We start from the raw sequence: 19,898 nt of genomic DNA, 5'->3' as shown, positions 1-19,898 counted from the left end.
ACCATGAAAAACATAATGTGCATGTATTGAAATTAAATGGGCATTTGCTTTATAACATACAGAAGGAGAAACATAAAGCCTACATCATTATTTCACGGGAAGATGCTCCTCAGAAGGAACTCCAGACATTACGCAAATAATCCCTACCATATAACTCTTCTTTGTTTTACATTTATGATGAGTTATCAACCTTAATTGAATACATTTGACACCGAGTGAAGCTTACCTGTGGTTGGTATTTACAGTATAGATTCAAGGCCAAGGTCGTCGTCAATAACGTCATCTATTGAGCAAACGGTAGGCCTATGTACGGATAGGGAGAAGGCGCACAACAGCCACCCAGGTAGACTGACAGCTGTATTACTATCAACCTCGAAGTTCTCATTATTCTGAGTGACATTGGCTACAGCTGTGTATGCGTATCTATTGGTGTCCGTTGGCTAAAGACACACATTTGCTAGCTAGGCTACTCTCATTCCAATGGGCCATTTTATTTTCATGGTTTGACATACTACAGCCCTTTTGGCTGGTGAGGGGTTAACCTTTTAAAAACATATTTATTGCCAGACAAGACGTGAGTGTGTCGTAATTTACAGTGGCCAATCATCACGCGATTTTTCTCTCCTCTCGTCCAATAGGAAATGGAGAGGGATTGCTGTCTGTCACAGGTGAGGTTGGATAGTGGATCTGTGTGAAAAAGGCAGGAAAAGAGAGAAAGCTTAGGCTAATGCGAGAGCTGACGGAGGAGAAGCATCGTGCCTCGGGAAATAGGCTGAACGCAGTATTTCCATCGCTTTTTCAGTGGGAATGCAATGAGATACCAAATCTGGGAGGTACAAAAAAGCAGTAATAGCGCTTCAAGGGGAATACAATGCGGATGATTTGACGTTGGTCCATATCTACGATTTTTACAAGACAGAAACTTTGCTCTTTGAAATGGCCGTTCGCAGCAACTCCTTGATGCCTTTCTCTATCCAAGCCATTTTGAACAAAAAAGAGGACAGTCGACACTTGCCAGATTTGGACATCTGCTTCTCGAAGACTGCGTGTTGGAAAATATTTGGAGAAATGGATACTGGTTCGCAGGACTTTCCCACGGCGTGTAGAAGTGACGAGGGAGCTTGCATGGCCAGCGACCAGAAAAGTTACGACTCGGATTCAGGTCTCAGTGATGACAATGACAGCAAGAGGCTGGCCGTTTGCAAGTCCGAGAAAAACAGGGATCCTGCTTCAGACGTACTGGAAGAAAGTTTGCAGGACGAAACTGACCATGAATCCACTGCTGTCGATAACGCAAAAGGTCTTAGTGACTGTGAACCTAATGTTTCGGGTAAGTTACACATTTTTTATTGGGACATATCGGGTAAAAGTCTGTAAACACATCAATTGAAACCATMATTTAAAGTAATATTCTAAAAATACTTTATGGGGAACATCCTAGTCTAATCCCTTCAGATCATTTCGCCAATGTGGTGTAAACATTAGGCTATTTTACTCGCAGGAGGCACCGCCTTTACGCATGAGGCAGCGGGATGTTATGTCATGGCATGGCATGGCATACACAGGTTTTTAGGCCTAATTTCAATCTATATATTCCATTAACGTGTGTAAATGGCCATGGAGATTTATGAAAGTGTGAGGTTAGTTTTCAGACAGCCTTGGATGCATTTTAAGAGCTAGGGCCTATATGACTATTCCATCTTGTGTGGTCTAAGAAAAGCGATGATTTTTATTGTTCATAGTACATAAAATGCACAATTTCTTCTTTCAGATTCCAACAACCTAGACGAGGCCAGTTGTGATAAAAGTTCGGATCAGCCCAAACAGAGGAAAAAACGTTCAAGGGCTGCGTTCTCCCACGCGCAAGTGTTCGAGCTCGAGCGTAGGTTCAATCACCAAAGATACCTATCCGGACCAGAGAGAGCAGACCTGGCGGCCTCCCTGAAGCTGACAGAGACGCAGGTCAAAATATGGTTCCAGAACCGCAGATATAAAACAAAACGTCGTCAAATGGCTGCCGACTTGATGGCATCGGCCCCTGCAGCAAAGAAAGTGGCTGTGAAAGTGTTAGTTCGGGACGACCAGAGACAGTACAACCCCGGAGAACTACTGCGGCCTCCGCTCCTCGCTCTCCAGCCGTCGTATTACTACCCCTACGCCTATTGCCTCCCGGCATGGACACTCTCTACTTGTGCTGGGAATCAATGAGAATTGAATAGCCTACTTTGTATTTATTTTCCTCCATCAGGAAATCGAGGCATTTGCTTTATTGACTTTTTATGAAGAAATCAGGAGAGATTAAATGAACTCAGAACTACTTATGTGAGTTATGTCAATCATTTGAACTGCCTCATGGTGTCTAGACTGAACATGTCACTTTTCTTGGTATAGTGATGACACTAGGCCATTGTTTCAGATTGTATGGAGTGTAAACCTTCCAAAGGGGGCCTACAACATATGTGTTCCTATGTATACTACGAGCATTGGAGATATCAGACCCCCAAGTGACATTTCGAATATCTCCCTTACTGCTTTTCTTTTCTTGCTGCGGTTGTAGGGTAACGGTAAGATTTTCAGCACTTTTCGAAACATAGAGATAGAGTGTGGACATATATCTGACTGAAATATCGATTTGAAGGTTTCTTTTGTACGTATGACCTTAACGTGAACTGTGGCAGAGACAGTAACAATTGAACTCTTGTTAAAAAAATGTACTTATTTTCTAATTGTTCTAAATCTGATTGTTTATTAAGAGAGAAATCAAACATTAAAAACATATCAGGCATATTATATTTTAAAGCTAGTCGTGTTTGATTCGAGCCTTAATATGTATGTCCTTTTTTCCTTTTTAGACTTTCCCTTACGAAAAAGGATTGCAGTTGGAGTGCAGTATTACTGCATGCTGCAACTAATGCATCCAAAATACCACAGTCAGCTGCTGACTGCAGTTACTGCACTTTTACTGCAATCTCAAAACAATATTTTTTTGTAAGGACTGAATTTCAGTTAATATGACCATGATCAGTGGGCCAAAATGAATTGTAATTGTGTCATTAACCATTCTTGTTGTCATAATGTCATAATGATAACAAAATTATAATAACTTAATTAACTTAATAATAATAATAATAAGCAATGAAATACCCATGATGCATTGATGAACGAAATTGCATCACAACAACAAATGTAGGGTTTTATTTTCTTGACCTAAATTACTAAATTGATGGTCATATATTACATCATATACAACGTTTATGTATAAGGCCCACCTTATTCTGCAGCTACAGTATATACCATATAAGCCTACAGTTGAGGAATTCCCCTCAAACCAGTTATATAATAGCTGTACTCTTTATCAGTAGGTTAAAACTAACATGTCTCACGACGGTCTAATTAGAATGGGAGAGAAATATTCTGCACACCAAAACTGCAGGGTTCAAGAGCATGTGACGGTTTTAATCTCACACTATTTTCATTTACATAATTACATTTCACATGTTGGTAATTTACCCGAAGCTCTTATCCAAAGCGACTTACAGTAGTGCATTCATCTTAATATGGCTATAGGTGAGATAACCACATCAAAGTCGTAGTAAGTACATTTTTCCATAATAAAAAAGTTGTCAGCAAAGTCAGTGCTAGTAGGAAAAGACACGTGCAATTATTGAAGATACTCTTTGAAGAGGTAGGGTTTCATACGTTAATTTCATCTTATTCCTGAGAAACGGAATAATTGATTGAATGAACTTGTTAATTCAATGACAGAAAGTTGAATTGTGCTGATTCATATAATTTTATTTGGCTGAACAAAGTTAATAGATATACAAATAAAGAACCATAAAACTAACAAGTAGATGAATATTCTTATAATTATTTTGTATTATTATTAAAAGTAAAGGTAGCCTAGTAGTGGGTTCTATTCTGATATGTGATGACTTCATCATAATCATAGCCTATACATTTTATAGGCTATCCTATCGGCCCTAGTTTTAACCACACACACCTCAGTGCTACCACCCTTACTGCACAACTTCCTGACAGGTTGGCCATACACTAATCCTCATTTGCCTCCCCACTAATACACCTGCCAGACAATGATTTATGGGTCCCCGATTCCTGAACTATGTAAACTGACAGGAACCTTCGAGGTGTGTCAACATGAAGATATCTATACCCATGAGTGTTTGGGTGTTCAGGAGGTAAAGGGAGAGAAAACACGTAATCCTATGGACTGACTTTTATAACCACAACTCATTTCAAACTCGATACTATTTCGGGTAGATAGGCTACTTTTTCTGTGCGGCAAGAAATAAACAGCAAACGATAAGCTCATTTTTAATCAATCAGAGGAACTTTAATAGTATTTTTCAACATATCATCTCACTGACCAAACCAACAGAAATTGTCCCATTTTCAATTTTTGTCATTTAGCAGACGTTCTTATGCAGAGCGACTTACAAGAGCAATTAGGGTAAAAATAAATACATATTTTATTGTCACACCCCTTACGAAAAAATATTGCATTATAACTGCAGCATACTGTAGTATAACTGAAGTTAGAGTGCAGTACAACTGCAGTATGCTGCAAATACTGCGTCCAAAATAACCGTTTTTTTACTGCAGTAATTTTGCATTGTGACTGCAGTTACAGTGCAGTTTAACTGCAGTTCAACTACATACAGTACGCTGCAATTATTCTGCAATTACTGTGTCCAAAATTCCACAGTCGACTGCAGTTTAAAAAGTGCTATCTTTGGGTCACCCATTGTAGTACCCGGACCCTGGAGCAAATTAGGGTTAAGTGCCTTGCGCAAGGGCATATCGACAGATTTTTTAAATCTAGTCAGCTCAGGGATTCAAACTAGAGACCTTTCAGTTACTAGATCGACGCTCTTAACCACTAGGCTACCTGACACCCTGGTTCCAAGCACAAATGGCATTTCAATCTTCGTATTCTGGATAATTCTTGCACAAACTCTTATCGAGTACTTTGCGCGGCTATAGCCTATATCTGATACCACGCCCGGCTATACAGGCAACACAATCGTACAGCCCAAAAGACTTCTCCAATGACTCTGTTAATTGCTTGTTTCTCTACAAACACAGTTTGTCTTAAAAAGAGAATTGCTAAAATGAAATACAAATCGGCGTTATAGGAATGGCTTTCCCAAATCTCATTGGCATGGCATTCCGTCTCATTAAGAGTGAAATATTCTGTCAGTTGAAGTTCTTCTTTTCAACTTTTGATTGGTTAAATGCAAACACCCACATAGGTATGCATTAACCCCATTTCATTGTCTACCCATTAGACTTGTTTTTATACATGAGAGCGTTTGCATGACATTTGGAGGGAATGCGTGTAGGCCTATGCGCAAAGCATGAAGATGGTTAAAAGTATGTTTTGAAATTTAAAACATGAGTTCCGATTTTTTGTCATGTACTAAGCCTGTACCATGGTAGGTCAAATATAGAACACATGCCATGTAGCACGTTGGTAGGCCACATCGGTAGGCCTATACTGTTGATATAAGTCCGTGGCAAGGCATGCAGTTTGTTTTATGAAAATAATCGTACAACATATCTCCTACAGCACAAATTATTTTTAACAGCTAGATTGAAATAATTGAAAACGTAGTCTGCGTCGTGATTTTACATATTTTGTGAGTGGAATCGTTTCCCGTTACTTTATGCGAAACATATCTCCTTAACCAAGGCTGTATGCCCATCTGTGCCAAGCTGGCTTGCAACGCAGGGGTGGGCGGCGCTGGCTGAGGTGAGCCCAGCAGAGCCGAGATGCAACACACAGCAAAGGAAAGGGTGAAATTAATGATTTACATGGAAGAGACAATACATTTTTAGGACATATGTCATTCGTGCATAATTGTTTTGTTACGCATATATCTCAGCAAATGGATTGCGCGAATGAACCATGGCTTGCTCATGAATCAGACAAGCTCTAACAAATGAAATATTCTTCGCTTATTTTCAAATAACAAATAAATGAAACTGAACTGGTTTCAGGGGCTAGGCTATAGGGCTATCTATGTGGAGTGCAGGCCCATCACTTCGTGTTATCGTTTGTCACTTTTGAAATCGCAAGGTCGCAATAGGCCCATGTGGAATTGTATCTTTAAGACTCTAATAAATCTCAAAATAATTACTATAATTGAAAATGATCTGATCAACCAACAGTAGAGACCTTTGGTTCCAAAACAACTACAAAAAAGTATGTCATCCAACAGACGGCTCCGCATTCCAATCAAGGCCTACTCATTTTGACAAATTGTTTGGTATTTTTCTTCCTATTTTATTTAGACATCATATTTATCACTTTGAATGATACAGACCTAGGCCAATTCATGAAGGTTCTTCCAAAACGATTTTTTGTTTAATCCGAAATATGTCACCATATCTATTCAAGCGGGCTCAGCCCTTAATAATAGTGTTAATATAGGTCAATAGTTCGTTGCATCAAAATATAGAGTAGATCACAGGATGGTTATTTGCAACAGCAAACAAAACATTATGATCATATGCGTGTCCATATTGCTCAATATGCTCAAATGTGTCTCCACTGAACGAACTCCTCAATTCATGTGTATGGAACGCTAATATCTATAGGCATACATTGGTGCACTTTTTCAGAATGTGACTCGTGAGTGTTGTTGTGTAGACCTAAATCAGAGCAAGAGCACAATGTTTGAGGCTGGTAGACATAAATTAATAAATAATGTATATTTACCATATAGATACGTTTCTCGACTCGCACCAAACACCTTCAAAACTCTCCCTGTCCCCCCCCTGCCTCGTTCTCTCTCCTTCTTTCTCTGTTGACACACACACACACACGCACGCACGCACGCACGCACCACCACAACACACACAACACACACACACACACACACACACACACACACACCACACACACAACACACACCACACAAACACACACACACACACACACCACACACACACACACACACACACACCACACACACCACACACAACACCACACACACCACACACACACACACACACAACGTAGTCAACTGCTCCTTTGTTTGCCAGTACAAGAAACATCATACATGATTTACTCAACATGGTATAGTAATTTACCAGTTTATTAGTACTTTTTCCTTTTTCTTACTATCATCTGAATGCCTGTATATATATATATATATATATATATTATAAGATCTTGCATGATGTCAAGGACAATTCCATACATGTTCGCTTGACACGTATAATGAGACTTAATCAGTGAAATTATTTTCTCTCGCAGAGACATGTTCCAGTTGTTGTTCTAGATCAAGTTGCAGATCTAATGATAGAAAATTGGTATTTAATATGACGTTCTTTGAGACTTAAATCCGTAGGCCATATGTTTCCATATGCATGGCAAAATCTATCGGTGCATATAGGCTATAGACTTAATTAAATGATATGTGGACATGTCAGGTTACAATAGCACAATTACAGAACCTCGATATTTAGTATTGTAGAGAGGCTATTGCGCTGCGGGTGGGATACATTATTTTTCTATTTTTCTTCATAATGCGTTCACACGAAGTGTATATACCATCCGCAGCCTATTTGTGTCTACCTTGTCAAAAGGAAAATAACCGACGTGACATCATTATTAAGGCGGCAGGTAGCATAGCGGCCAGTAGCCGAAAGGTCGCTGGTTCGAATACCCGAGCTGACAAGGTGAAAAATCTGTCGATGTGCCCTTGAACAAGGCACTCAACCCTAATTTGCTCCAGGGGCGCCGTACTACAATGGCTGACCTTGTAAAACAACCCATTTCATATTTCATGAGTAGTCACATACGGAGACTGCATTTGGATGAATTTGTGGAGAAAGGCAAAAATGAACTATGTAGACATGGTGCAATTATGGATTTTGATAATATGCAGAATTATTTCTCTGCTTCAAACACCGACAGAAAAGTACAGCTATGATGATTTATTTATTTATTTATTAGCATCCACAATAGCTGTTGCTCATGCAGCAGCTCTCATCCTGGGGTCCACACAAAACATAAAACATGACATTCAGAACATTGATAGATAAGAACAGCTCAAGGACAAAACTGCATACATTTCAAATAAGAGAACGTGGGCTGTCAGACGATAAAAAAAACTCATATCGAGTTGATTTTAGAATTAGCTGTGATTACACGATTAATCTCAAATTCAGAATTTGCTCAAATTGAGCTTTAAGATTTGATATATACAAAAAGCATTACAAGAATTTTGACGTTTTGATTTTGTCCAAGATAATGGTTTGCAAAATCAAGTAAATTGAAAAAGCACACTTTCTGTAACCTCAACGTCAACTTGTTTTGACATGGATTTGTTGTTTTTAGCTGTATACATTGTGTATTTTGGATGCTTTCAGTATATTTTGAACGCTTTCAGACAATGCAATTAATCACGATAAAAATAGAATGCACAAAAATTACAAAAAGTTCAATCGAAATAATAACAGCCCTAAAGAAAATATGTAATGAAAATGTAAAATACCCAGCAGGTGTCCTTGCTCCATTTCATACTAAATGGTACATTTTGACCTCCACCATTTAAACCATCAAGGTCATCGCGGTGATGTATATAAGCTGCCACACATGGTAGGTAGCCTATATATATATATATATATATATATATCATAAAATGTTAATTACATTTTGATCGATTTTCAGATCTCGTGGAGTAGTCTATCTCGGGTAATACTTGCATACATTAAACCCAAACAAAGGTCCTACGATAAATAAATAAGTAAATCATGGAGAAGCAGGCATGTATCGCATCAAAGTAAATAGAATAATAATATATCATTTAAGAACATTTATAATTGTAAAAGTGACTATCCAGCCTATACAGTAGTTTAAATATTTCGTTTGTCAAATGTAGCCTAATATCAAACGAGTAGGACTATTTCCAGACGGCTTGACTAGTGTTGAAGGCCAAGCAAGCGCTTACATTCTAGTCTATTTTCAACATGTTAAACCATACCGGTCGAGAAAATGGAAGATACATTTTCTATTGCTAGTGATAATCTGAAAAATGAAATGACAAAAAACAGAAGCAACTAGGTTTGACAACTTTGATAGAGCGCAGGTAAACTGCACGATAAAGAATTTCACACAACTTCTGAACTGTGAAAACCTATACAATGGCCCTACATCAGCTTTAAGCTACTGATCCAAAGTGTCCCTCCCAGTCTCGAAAGAAACTGTAGGTTATAAACGATGACCCGAGGGGCACAACAAGGTCTGGAGAGGGTAGACGACAGAATGTCAGGCGTCCATATCGACTTGAGGATGTATAKATTAGAGCTCGTGGACATGGCGGTTGAAAAATGACATTGCAATATTAGTTGCGAGACAAAACTGAATCTATACGTGGATTGGTCTTGTGCATCAAAAATTCTTAGAATAAGTAAAAAGGTACTAAGCATAGTCTAGTCTGACTACTCTTGGTTATTGGAATAGAACGGTCCTTGAACGGTCTAAAACCTATAGCGTTCGATGTCTGTCTATATATTTTCAGAGATTCGATTCCGAATGGATACAAACGTAACGTTCAAGAAAGATATCATTTAAAATATAAAAAGTTATAGCCTAGCCTATAACATGTATGTTATTGTTTAGCCTACTGCATAAACAATCTAAATATTGTACATTTGTATTTGGCAAATACTGACGCAGCATAATTTGGAAATGTATACTATTTTATAGTACTGACCTGGCCTATAGCCTATGTATTTGATAGTTGGCTATTGTAAAATAGCACATCAAATATTTTCCCGCTAGCCTGACCCATGCTGCAATTCGCGATAGAGGCTATTATGCTGATTAAAATGAAAGATTTAGGCTACAAAATGAATATCATTATAGGGTGTTTGACATTTTATGTGACAAATGTATCAAAATAAACTACCTAAACATTTACTAGTGTAGGCTGTAGGTTGTACCACACAATGCGAAAATATATCCACACGTATTAACAAATAATGCATTAAATAGGACCTATGTAGTCTAACATTATGCGTAGCCTGAAGAATGATTCTCACATTTGTTTTTGTTCATACATATTTAAAAAAGTTATTGCTTTATTGATTAATATACGTACTCACCTAAAAGAAGGAAAACCTAATCATAACCCATACACATGCTGTATTATGCATTATTATGTTATTAGGGATATTTAATAATGATTAGGGATGACCTCTAGTGACTAGTCCTTCCAACAAGCAGATGTAGCTATTCTATATAAACATTAATATTGTAACAAATGTCATTACTATAGCACATGACCATATCTATTTGCCCATGTGTCCTCAAATGAATCTCTACTTTCCCTCTGCATTTCCAAACAATCAACTTGAGACGGGAGAAAATGAAAACGTGTTATTGTTGTTTTTGGATGAATCTGGGCCATACCTGTTTAGTGAATCGGTGTCCCCTCTCGATTGAATATGTGCCCTTTTCCGTGCCATTACACCACTGCCTTGGATTTTCACTGAAGATTCATATTTAAGGCATCACCTGGCATGCTGCTGGTTCTAAATACCTTTATGTTGCTGAAAAATAGTACTTTTTCTATTATGAAAATGTATTTTCCATTCTTACAGATATTTATGAGGGTTCTGATGGTACCCATAATTGAAGAACATGTGCAAGATATTGGCAAGAATATTTTCTTAAATTTCATAACTGCCCGCCATCATGTAGCCCAACAATTTTATTTGAAATCAATCAACCAATTTAGGTAGCATCTGTACTGGAGTCTATTTTGTTTCACTACACAGTAACAACAATATCAAAGTAATTGTCGCATAACACATAATTATGTTCAATAACCTGTACATTGCATGCTTTGTGTGTGCGTGTGTGTGTGCATACCTGTGCCTTTTTTTGTCCAGTTTAGGGTCTTTCACGCATATACCTTCACAATACTCTTATATCTATCTTGGCACCCTCACTTACCACGTTGATGGGCCAATATTGACCTGACAGTCACTGCCACCGGGCTTAAACCGCTCCAGGTGCAAATTCCTCTGGATTACCTGCTGGTCGGCCCCGGTGACCACATAACATCCCCTATAACAGACTAAATTAAACTGACGCCATCTTGAAAACGGTGAAATTTGGTATTAATACATTTATAACTATTTTAATGAACCATTAACCTAAATTTAACATACATGAATATCAACATATTACTTTGAAGATATAGGCTATCTAGGCCAAATACAATATGCTTTTGCAAAGTAACAGCTACATGTATTTTCTCACGTTCATTCCTAAACTAAAATGAAAATGACCTCTGGGTTTTCCATATATTATATACTCATCTGCAAACGACAATGATGAATGTGCTCCCGACATGGAGACAGTGACAGCATTAATTGGTGTAACATTTTAGTCATATAGTAGATGCTCATCAAGAGTGATTTACAGTAGCCTAGTACGTCCATACTTGTTTCTTATTGGTCGCCTGTGGGAATCGAACCCACAACCCTGGCGTTGCAAGCACCATGTTCCAGCAACTGAGCCACATGGGATTAGTAAAATTATATTTTAAACCACGTCTGAATGGATCACTATGATTGAGTAGCAGCAATCCCATATGAACACAATTCAGGTCTACTGAACCTAAAATCCATTGGGGCCTCGGACTACCTGGGAATTTGAATATTYTTTTATGGACCATCATGATGAATAGGCTAGTCTAGGAGATGTGGAACGTTTTTGAAGGTGTATAGCTACATACTTTAGTTCATACAGTTATTTTATGCAATTTATGCTACATCATGTGGGGGGAGAAAAGTATTATTTATGGAATGGTCAATACTTTTAAATTCTAAATTTATTTATCCTGGAAGAATGCCTCTCAGTCTTTGACCTTGATTACCATAGCAACAAGGACGCGTAGTCTATGGTCACTGTTGAGCGTTCAGATCCTTGGACTGGTCCATTGTAAAGCAGTTTTATTCAATTAACATTTTAACCTTCTTTATTTGCTACTCTTGGATTATATTTTTTTACATAAAAGTTGTAACACCAAATGTGTCCTTAATGTACAAGTATTTCAGTTGGCCGATAAAGGGTTTGTAAATAACAGGCTTACAAAACATAAATGGAACATGCCTGGCATCAGTGGCTGGTGAAACATGGCGTCTGGTTGCCTGGTGCTGGGTCTATTTTAGCTAACTGATTAGCAAGCTAGCTATATTCAAAGGCTTTGACTATATTACTGTGAAAGCAGTAGCTACATTTTCAGTACAATAATATATTCATTGCAATATATTTCAATATGTCGGACTCAGAAGAGGACAGTCAAGATAAGCAACTTAAAATTGTAGTCATCGGAGACGGCGCATCGGGGAAGGTGAGGGATTTTTAGATTAGTTAATAGTTAGCTAGCTAACGGTAGCTAGCAGTTAGACTTATTATTTTGAGTTACGTTAGCTGGCTAGCTAGCAACATAGCTATGTCACGGGGGCAATTGGGTAAATTACTGTGCAGTGGATAACTTTAGCTCAGAAGTATCTTACAGAATTGTCCTGCGTAGCTGCGTGTGCTAGATCAACGTTTTGCCTATGCTTGTTAGCTGCTAGCTAACGTTAGCTCTTCAGACAGGTAGAACCGTGAACCAAACCACCGAGGTTTGTCAAACAGGCAGTGTTTTTTTGTTGTTTTAGCATAGCTAACTATAGCCAATGCTGCTAATTTAGTTGGTTAGTTACCGTCTTAGTTTTTCACAACAGGGGCCAGAGTGATGTTAATAGCATTAGTTCGCGTTCCTGTGGAGCTAACTAACGACATGGAACAAAGTCTAGTCATTGTCTATGATGAGAGCTAGCTACTGTCCTCTGAATTATCTTCCCAACAGTCAGTGTCAACAGAAAGGACAATTACGCCTGTGGTGCATAACATGTTTCCTGGCCACACAACCTGGTCTCATAGACCAAACGCAACGTAGTAAATGGAAATCCGGGACACTTGTTGCTTTTGGTATGGTTACATAAGACTAGGCTGGACACTTGATATTTTTAACAATGCTTTTTTCAGACAAAAACTAGTTCATTGCATCCAGCCTTATTTGTGTGTATTTTTCACCCTGCCAGCTTCTATTAGGTCTATTGAGTACCGTGGCACCAACTCGCCTTCCAAACGTTCTATTCCAGCCTATTGTTCTACGCCACAATGCTTGCTTTGCTATTGTTGGCAATGAGACCTGCCCACGTTGCTGGTAGTTAAAATGTAAACAACAACAAAATATTACTAATGGAACTCTGAGGTCGTCCCATTGTTTGCTATAGGGAAATATAGGTATGTCTGTGTTGCAAAATATCTCGCAATGTGTATATTTCGATTTTTGCAAATTGGACACCACTTTAATCATGAGAATCTCCTCTTTCTAATTATGCAAGGTTGGGCAGCGTACTCGGTTGTCATCGAACGCTAGCCCCGAAATACMTTTTGCCCTTGGAACGCTGAGCTCCCACCATTTGTTTTCCTATAGAGAGGCATGCTGGTATATTATGCCAAATTTCTCGCAATGCGTATATTTCGATTTTTTTCAAGTTGGACACCATTTGAATCAGCATATTCTCCTCTTTCTAATTACATAAGGTTGGGCAGCGTACTCTGCTGCCATCGATCACTAGACCAGAAATAGTCAAAAGTWGCATTTTTTTCCCCCACTACTTCCTCGTTATGCAGACATAAGCACACTTGGCACCATCGAGATGTGGATGTTTACTATCTACACAGTTATTTTTCAGTTTCATCCTAAGAACAGATTGTAGTGGTAAAATAAAAAAGCTACATTTTTTGGTGCCATTTAGGCGAAATGGAATTCAAATTGTTACTCCAAACGTTTGTTTCTATTAATTTGCTATGGGCTCGCGCTAGTGTTCTGGGCTTAGCCAACATTCTGTTGCCATTTTTCAGCCTTGTGTGAATTTTGACTCGTTCTATTGTCCAGCCTAATAAGACAGAAGGTTACTTAAGGCTAAACGTGTTGGGTGGGCGTAGGTGTATAACGCGAACGTATAGTAACCCAAATGTTGCCTGTTCAAATCTAATCACGGACAATTTTAGCTAATTAGCAACTTTTCAACTACCTACTACTTTTGAGCTACTTTGCAACTACTTAGCATGTTAGCCAACCTTAACCGTTACCCCCCCATAACCATCCCCCTAACATTAACCCTTTAACCTAACTCCTAACCTTAACCCCTAGTTTATCTAACGTTAGCCATCTAGCTAATGTTAGCCACAACAATTTTGAATTCATAACATATACATTTAGCAAAYTTGTAACATATTGTATGATTTGCAAATTCGTAACATATTGTACAAATTGTAATTCATAACATAATATATGAAATGGATGATGGGCATCCACAGTTTAAAAATACCAGTCTAAACTTAACATATCATACTCAATGGAGTGTCTCAGATTTACTAATCCAAAATGCTCTGAGACCAGGTTGGGCCACAGTGACCAGGTCCATGGTTGAAGAACATCAGGAAAGAGACAGAAGTAGCACCCTAGTCACATTTAGGGCTGATGAGTTCAGGATATTATTTTGCCCTGATAGAAACTATAGGCCAGAGGTCCCCAATTATAGTGCTTTCAGAAATTATTTACACCCCTTGACTTATTCCACAATTTGTTGTGTTACAGCCTGAATTTAAAATTGATTAAATTTAGATTTTGCATCACTGGACTACACACAATAACACATACACATAATGTCATTGTGGAATTATGTTTTTCGATTWAAAAAAACAAGACATTTCAGCATTTCATTTTTTATAAATTTGTTAAGTCAATAAGCCTAAATAAATTCACGAGTAAAAATGTACTTAACAAGTCACACAATAAGTTGCATGGACTCACACTGTTTGCAATAGTGTTTAACATAATTTTTGAATGACTATCTCGTCTCTGTACCCCACACATACTGAGGTACCTTACAGATAATTGTAAGGTACCACCACATTGGTTGGTAGACTTTCCAATTGTTGACAAAACAAAATACGCAAGCCAGGTTGGGATCTTTTATTGTCGGTCAATTTAATTATGTGAGAAATGGTGGTGGAAACACCATTAGGATAAAATATTGATATAATAACCATCGTACATGGCGCACATGGACATTAAAGTAAAACTGACAGCCTTTTAGGAACATTAAATCTTATTAAAATCTGTTCATCTACACCCCCAGGAAAAATATGACACTTTTAAAAATATTTTATGACCAGCGTGCACTTAGGGTCATTTTCACGTTTTCATAAATTCTTAGAATGTGTGGGAATTACCTTTTTAACTAAGGTATTTGTGGAAATTCTATAGCGATCTAGAGCGGGAAAGCGGCCATGCGTTTGGACAATTAATAGACACTGCAGTAAATAAAACCTAATTAAAAACATCTTTCTTGTCCGAGACCGGAGTCTACACAGACCGTTGTGCCATAGCCAATCAGAGCTACAGTAGGTTTTTATGCAAATAATCCATTTGCCACACAGACCTGCCATCATTCACTTTGAACTGAACTGTGTGTTTACAGGCAGTTGCAACAGCACGGCTTTAGATCATTAGAACGCATTCGCCAAAAAATACACCTGAATGGATTTCTGCAAATATGTAAATACCACGGGAGTCCTCTTACATTTTGGAAGTTTACAGACCTGTTGATCAAACAACCATGAAAATGGTAGGCTCTCTGTCCCTCAGTTATTCACATCAACAAGATCAACAACTAATGCTAGCCAGAGCAAGATTAACTAAAATCTAACAAAGAACATTTAGGTTAACACATTCAAACTTCTTCAGCTAGTTGCCCATCAAAATTGCACTGTTAAACAATGGGGAATGTAGCCAACTCGTCCATCTGTAGCTTGCCTGCCAATGCATTCATATTTGTCCTAACCAAGCACCCAAGCTAACTGGCTAAATTTGGCTAGCTTGCTAGCTACTTCCAGACACAAATGAGTGCACTCCTCACTCTTACAATTTTACTCGCGGTAGCAGAACTAGTTAAGGTGTTTACACATTATCTGAGGTGTTCACTACTATAACTTTTTTTGCCTACGTTTACGAACACCGGTCATATTTGGTGTGTGTTGCGCATTCGTAAAAAATCATCAGTTTTGTCAGCGTTATGGCACTCAGTCGAGAGTGCTCTGAAATCGTGAATTTGCAAACACAAGAGATATGCTAACTGGATAACAGTAGTTCAAGTTCTTGCAAGCTAACTAAATAACACCTGCGTCTTTAGCTGTGTATAGCCACCGAAAAACGATATGAGGGGAAAAAGTCAGTCACCCACTCCTCCAATAACATTACATGACATCCTCCAAGCAGCTAGCTAAGTAGCTAACGTTAGGCTCCGTGTTTTTATATCCACAGAAAAACGAGGCCTATATCGACATAACCTGAAAGGCCGCTCAGCAAGGAAGAAGCTACTGCTCCAAAACCGCCATAAAAAAGCAAGACTACAGTTTGCAACCGCACATGGGGACAAAAATCGCACTTTTTAAAGAAATGTCCTCTGGTCTGATGAAACAAAAATAGAACTGTTTGTCCATAATGACCATCGTTATGTTTGGAGGAAAAAGGGGGAAGCTTGCAAGCCGAAGAACACAAACCCAACCGTGAAGCACGGGGGTGGCAGCATCATGTTGCACGGCTGCTTTGCTGCAGGAGGGACTGGTGCACTTCACAAAATAGATGGTATCCTGAGGAAGGAAAATTATGTGGATATATTGAAGCAATATCTCAAGAYATCAGTCAGGACGTTAAAGCTTGGTCGCAAATGGGTCTTCCAAATGGACAATGACCCCAAGCATACTTCCAAAGTTATGGTAAAATGGCTTAAGGACAACAAAGTCAAGGTATTGGAGTGGCCATCACAAAGCCTGTAGAAAATGTGTGGGCAGAACTGAAAAAGCGTGTGCGAGCAAGGAGGCCTACAAACCTGACTCGGTTACACCAGCTCTGTCAGGAGGAATGGGCCAAAATTCACCCAACTTATTATGGGAAGCTTGTGGACGGCTACCTGAAATGTTTGACCCAAGTTAAACAATTTAAAGGCAACACTACCAAATACTAATTGATTGTATGTAAACTTCTGACCCACTGGGAATGTGTTGAAAGAAATAAAAGCTGAAATAAATCAGTCTCTCTACTTTTATTCTGACATTTCACATTCTTAAAATAAAGTGGTGACCCTAACTGACCTGAGACAGGGAATTTTTACTTGGATTAAATGTCAGGAATTTTGAAAAACTAAGGTGCATGTAAACTTCCGACTTCAACTGTACGTAAGTATTTTGACCCTTTACTCAGTACTTTGTTGAAGCACCTTTTGCAGTGATTACAGCCTCGAGTCTTCTTTGGTATGACACTACAACCTTAGCACACCTGTATTTTGGGAGTTTCTCCCATTCTTCTCTGCAGATCCTCTCAAGATCTGTCAGGTTGGATGGGGAATGTTGCTGCACAGCTATTTTCAAGTCTCTCCAGAGATGTTTGATCGGGTTCAAGTCTGGGCTCTGGCTGGGCCATTCAAGGACATTCAGAGACTTGTCCCAAAGCCACACCTGCATTGTCTTGGCTGTGTGCTTAGGATCGTTGTCCTGTTGGAAGGTGAACCTTCGCCCCAGTCTGAGGTCCTGACCACTCTGGAGCAGGTTTTTATCAAGGATCTCTCTGTACTTTGCTTCGTTCATCTTTCCCTCGTTCCTGACTAGTCTCCCAGTCCCTGCCTCTGAAAAAAATCCCCACAACATGATGCTGCCACCACCATGCTTTAACGTAGGGATGATCCCAGGTTTCCTCCTGACGTGACACTTAGCATTCAGGCCAAATATTTCAATCTTGGTTTCATCAGACCAGAGAATCTTGTTTCTCATGGTCTGAGTGTCTTTGGGTGCCTTTTGGCAAACTCCAAGCGGGCTGTCATGTGCCTTTTACTGAGGAGTGGCTTCCGTCTGGCCACTCTACCATAAAGGTCAGATTGGTGGAGTGCTGTAGAGATAGTTGACCTTCTTGAAGGTTCTCCCATCTCCACAGAGGAACTCTGTCAGAGTGACCATCAGGATCTTGGTCACCTCCCTGACCAAGACCCTTCTCCCCTGATTGCTCAGTTTGGCCGTGCGGCCAGCTCTAGGAAGAGTCTTGGTGGTTCCAAACTTCTTCCTTTTAAGATTGATGGAGGCCATTGTGTTCTTGGGGACCTTCAATGCTGCAGAAATGTTTTGGTACCCTTCCCCAGATCTGTGCCTTGACACAATCCTGTCTCGGAGCTCTACGGACAATTCCTTCGACCTCTTGGCTTGGTTTTTGCTCTGCCATGCACTGTCAACTGTGGGACCTTTGTATAGACAGGTGTGTTCCTTTCAAAATCATGTCCAATCAATTGAATTTACCGCAGGTGGACTCCAATCAATTTCGAGTCTCATAGCAAAGGGTCTGAAGTCTTAAATAAGGTATTTCTGTTATTTTTAATTTCTTTGCCACAATTTCTAAAAACCTGTTTTCGCTTTGTCAGTATGGGGTATTGTGTGTAGATTGAGGAATTCCCCGAATGCACTGTATGTCTCACTATTTAAGTGTGGGAATACGTGGGAACAGATTTCCTAAATTTATAATCACTTAGCTGATTTCCTGGTGACTTTACAGTCTTATGTCCAATAATGAAAAAGCTATGGGAAAAAACTCTGTGTTGTTCGTAATGGTTTGTACACTATTTGCTCCAGTCTTCATTTGTTCCGAGGGAGATTGCCAAGATGATCAAAGTACTATTACTGTGTAACAGATCTATAAGCTGTTTCAACGATAGCATAGTGGATTTATATCTGGCATGAATCCAGTCTTGTAAACCTATTAATCGTACCTGACCCTTAATACAGGTTGCATGTGTTGTTGGAGGGATTTTTTGTCAACTTTTGGACCATGGTACTCTGGTTGTCTAATTGTACTATGTTAGCCAGTGATTACAGGTGAGCCACACAGGTGTGTGTGGACTACACAATAAATGTAGTTGCTGTATTGCCTAGTACGTGGTAGCCTAGCAGCCTAGATACAGTGCATTCGGAAAGTATTCAGACCTCTTCACTTTTTCCACATTTTGTTACGTTACAACCTTGTTCTAAAATTGATTAAATCTACACACAATACCCCATAATGACAAAGGGAAAACAGGTTTTTAGATTTTTTTTCAAATGTATGTGAGTGATGTATAAAAAGATGCCTTATTTACATAATTATTTAGACCCTTTGCTATGGGACTTGAAATTGAGCTCAGGTGCATTCTGTTTCCATTGATCATCCTTGATGTTTCTACAACTTGATTGGAGTCCATCTGTGGTAAATTCATTTGATTGGACATGATTTGGAAAGGCACACACCTGTGTACAGTTTAAAACCTGTTCTCACATAATTCATATTGTAGGTCTAGGTTACAGGGGAATTATATAGTCCTAGGTCTATTTTCTCACTCAGGTATACTGTTCAATGTAGATAAAATAGTGTCTAGAATCTCAAAATCAGCTTGTGGTTGAGTAGGGAAAAAGTGTAGCCCACATTTTTATAAGTGAACCCTCTCCTTGCCATAGGCTACATTCAGGAGTTAAAGTTGTTTTCTCAGTTGACTCCCTGCTGCAGAAGCAGCGCATTAACATCACCGTTGTTGCTTTGCAGTCATGACCGATTCATTCATATGAACCAGCAGGGGGCAAGTCTCAGTCCTCAGAAATAGTATTGTCCTCGCTCCAGATTGCACACATCTTTAAGACTCATATGCTGTTATTCTTGTTAAAAACCCTCTACATGCGTTTTATTGCTTTCTTAATGAGAAGCTTTCAGTTTGCCTAT

At 39.0% G+C, this 19,898-nt stretch overlaps 2 protein-coding genes across 4 annotated transcripts in view; both read left to right on the top strand.

The window, feature by feature from the left end:
• The first annotated feature begins 722 nt into the window (after window positions 1-722).
• nkx3-2 (NK3 homeobox 2) lies at window positions 723-2,317 on the top strand. Its single transcript, XM_023990334.2, has 2 exons — window positions 723-1,330; window positions 1,772-2,317. Exons 1-2 carry the CDS (start codon window positions 937-939, stop codon window positions 2,206-2,208), a joined length of 831 nt encoding a protein of 276 aa, XP_023846102.1. The 5' UTR covers window positions 723-936; the 3' UTR covers window positions 2,209-2,317.
• A 9,702-nt stretch (window positions 2,318-12,019) lies between these two features.
• The window catches only part of LOC111965912 (ras-related protein Rab-28), a 55,047-nt gene continuing 47,168 nt past the window's right edge, over window positions 12,020-19,898 (top strand). For 2 of the 3 annotated variants that reach the window (XM_023990333.3, XM_023990332.2), the window contains exon 1: window positions 12,148-12,395. In XM_023990333.3, coding sequence (XP_023846101.1) covers window positions 12,321-12,395 — 75 coding nt within the window. In that variant the 5' untranslated portion in view covers window positions 12,148-12,320. Of the gene's footprint in view, window positions 12,396-19,898 lie in introns of all 3 variants that reach the window. The other variant, XM_070444264.1, reaches the window with a different exon arrangement.

The sequence above is a fragment of the Salvelinus sp. IW2-2015 genome, linkage group LG6.2 (genome assembly GCF_002910315.2).
Source record: "Salvelinus sp. IW2-2015 linkage group LG6.2, ASM291031v2, whole genome shotgun sequence".
In the NCBI taxonomy this organism is placed as follows: Eukaryota; Metazoa; Chordata; class Actinopteri; order Salmoniformes; family Salmonidae; genus Salvelinus; species Salvelinus sp. IW2-2015.
This window is presented reverse-complemented; position numbering and strand designations above follow the sequence as displayed.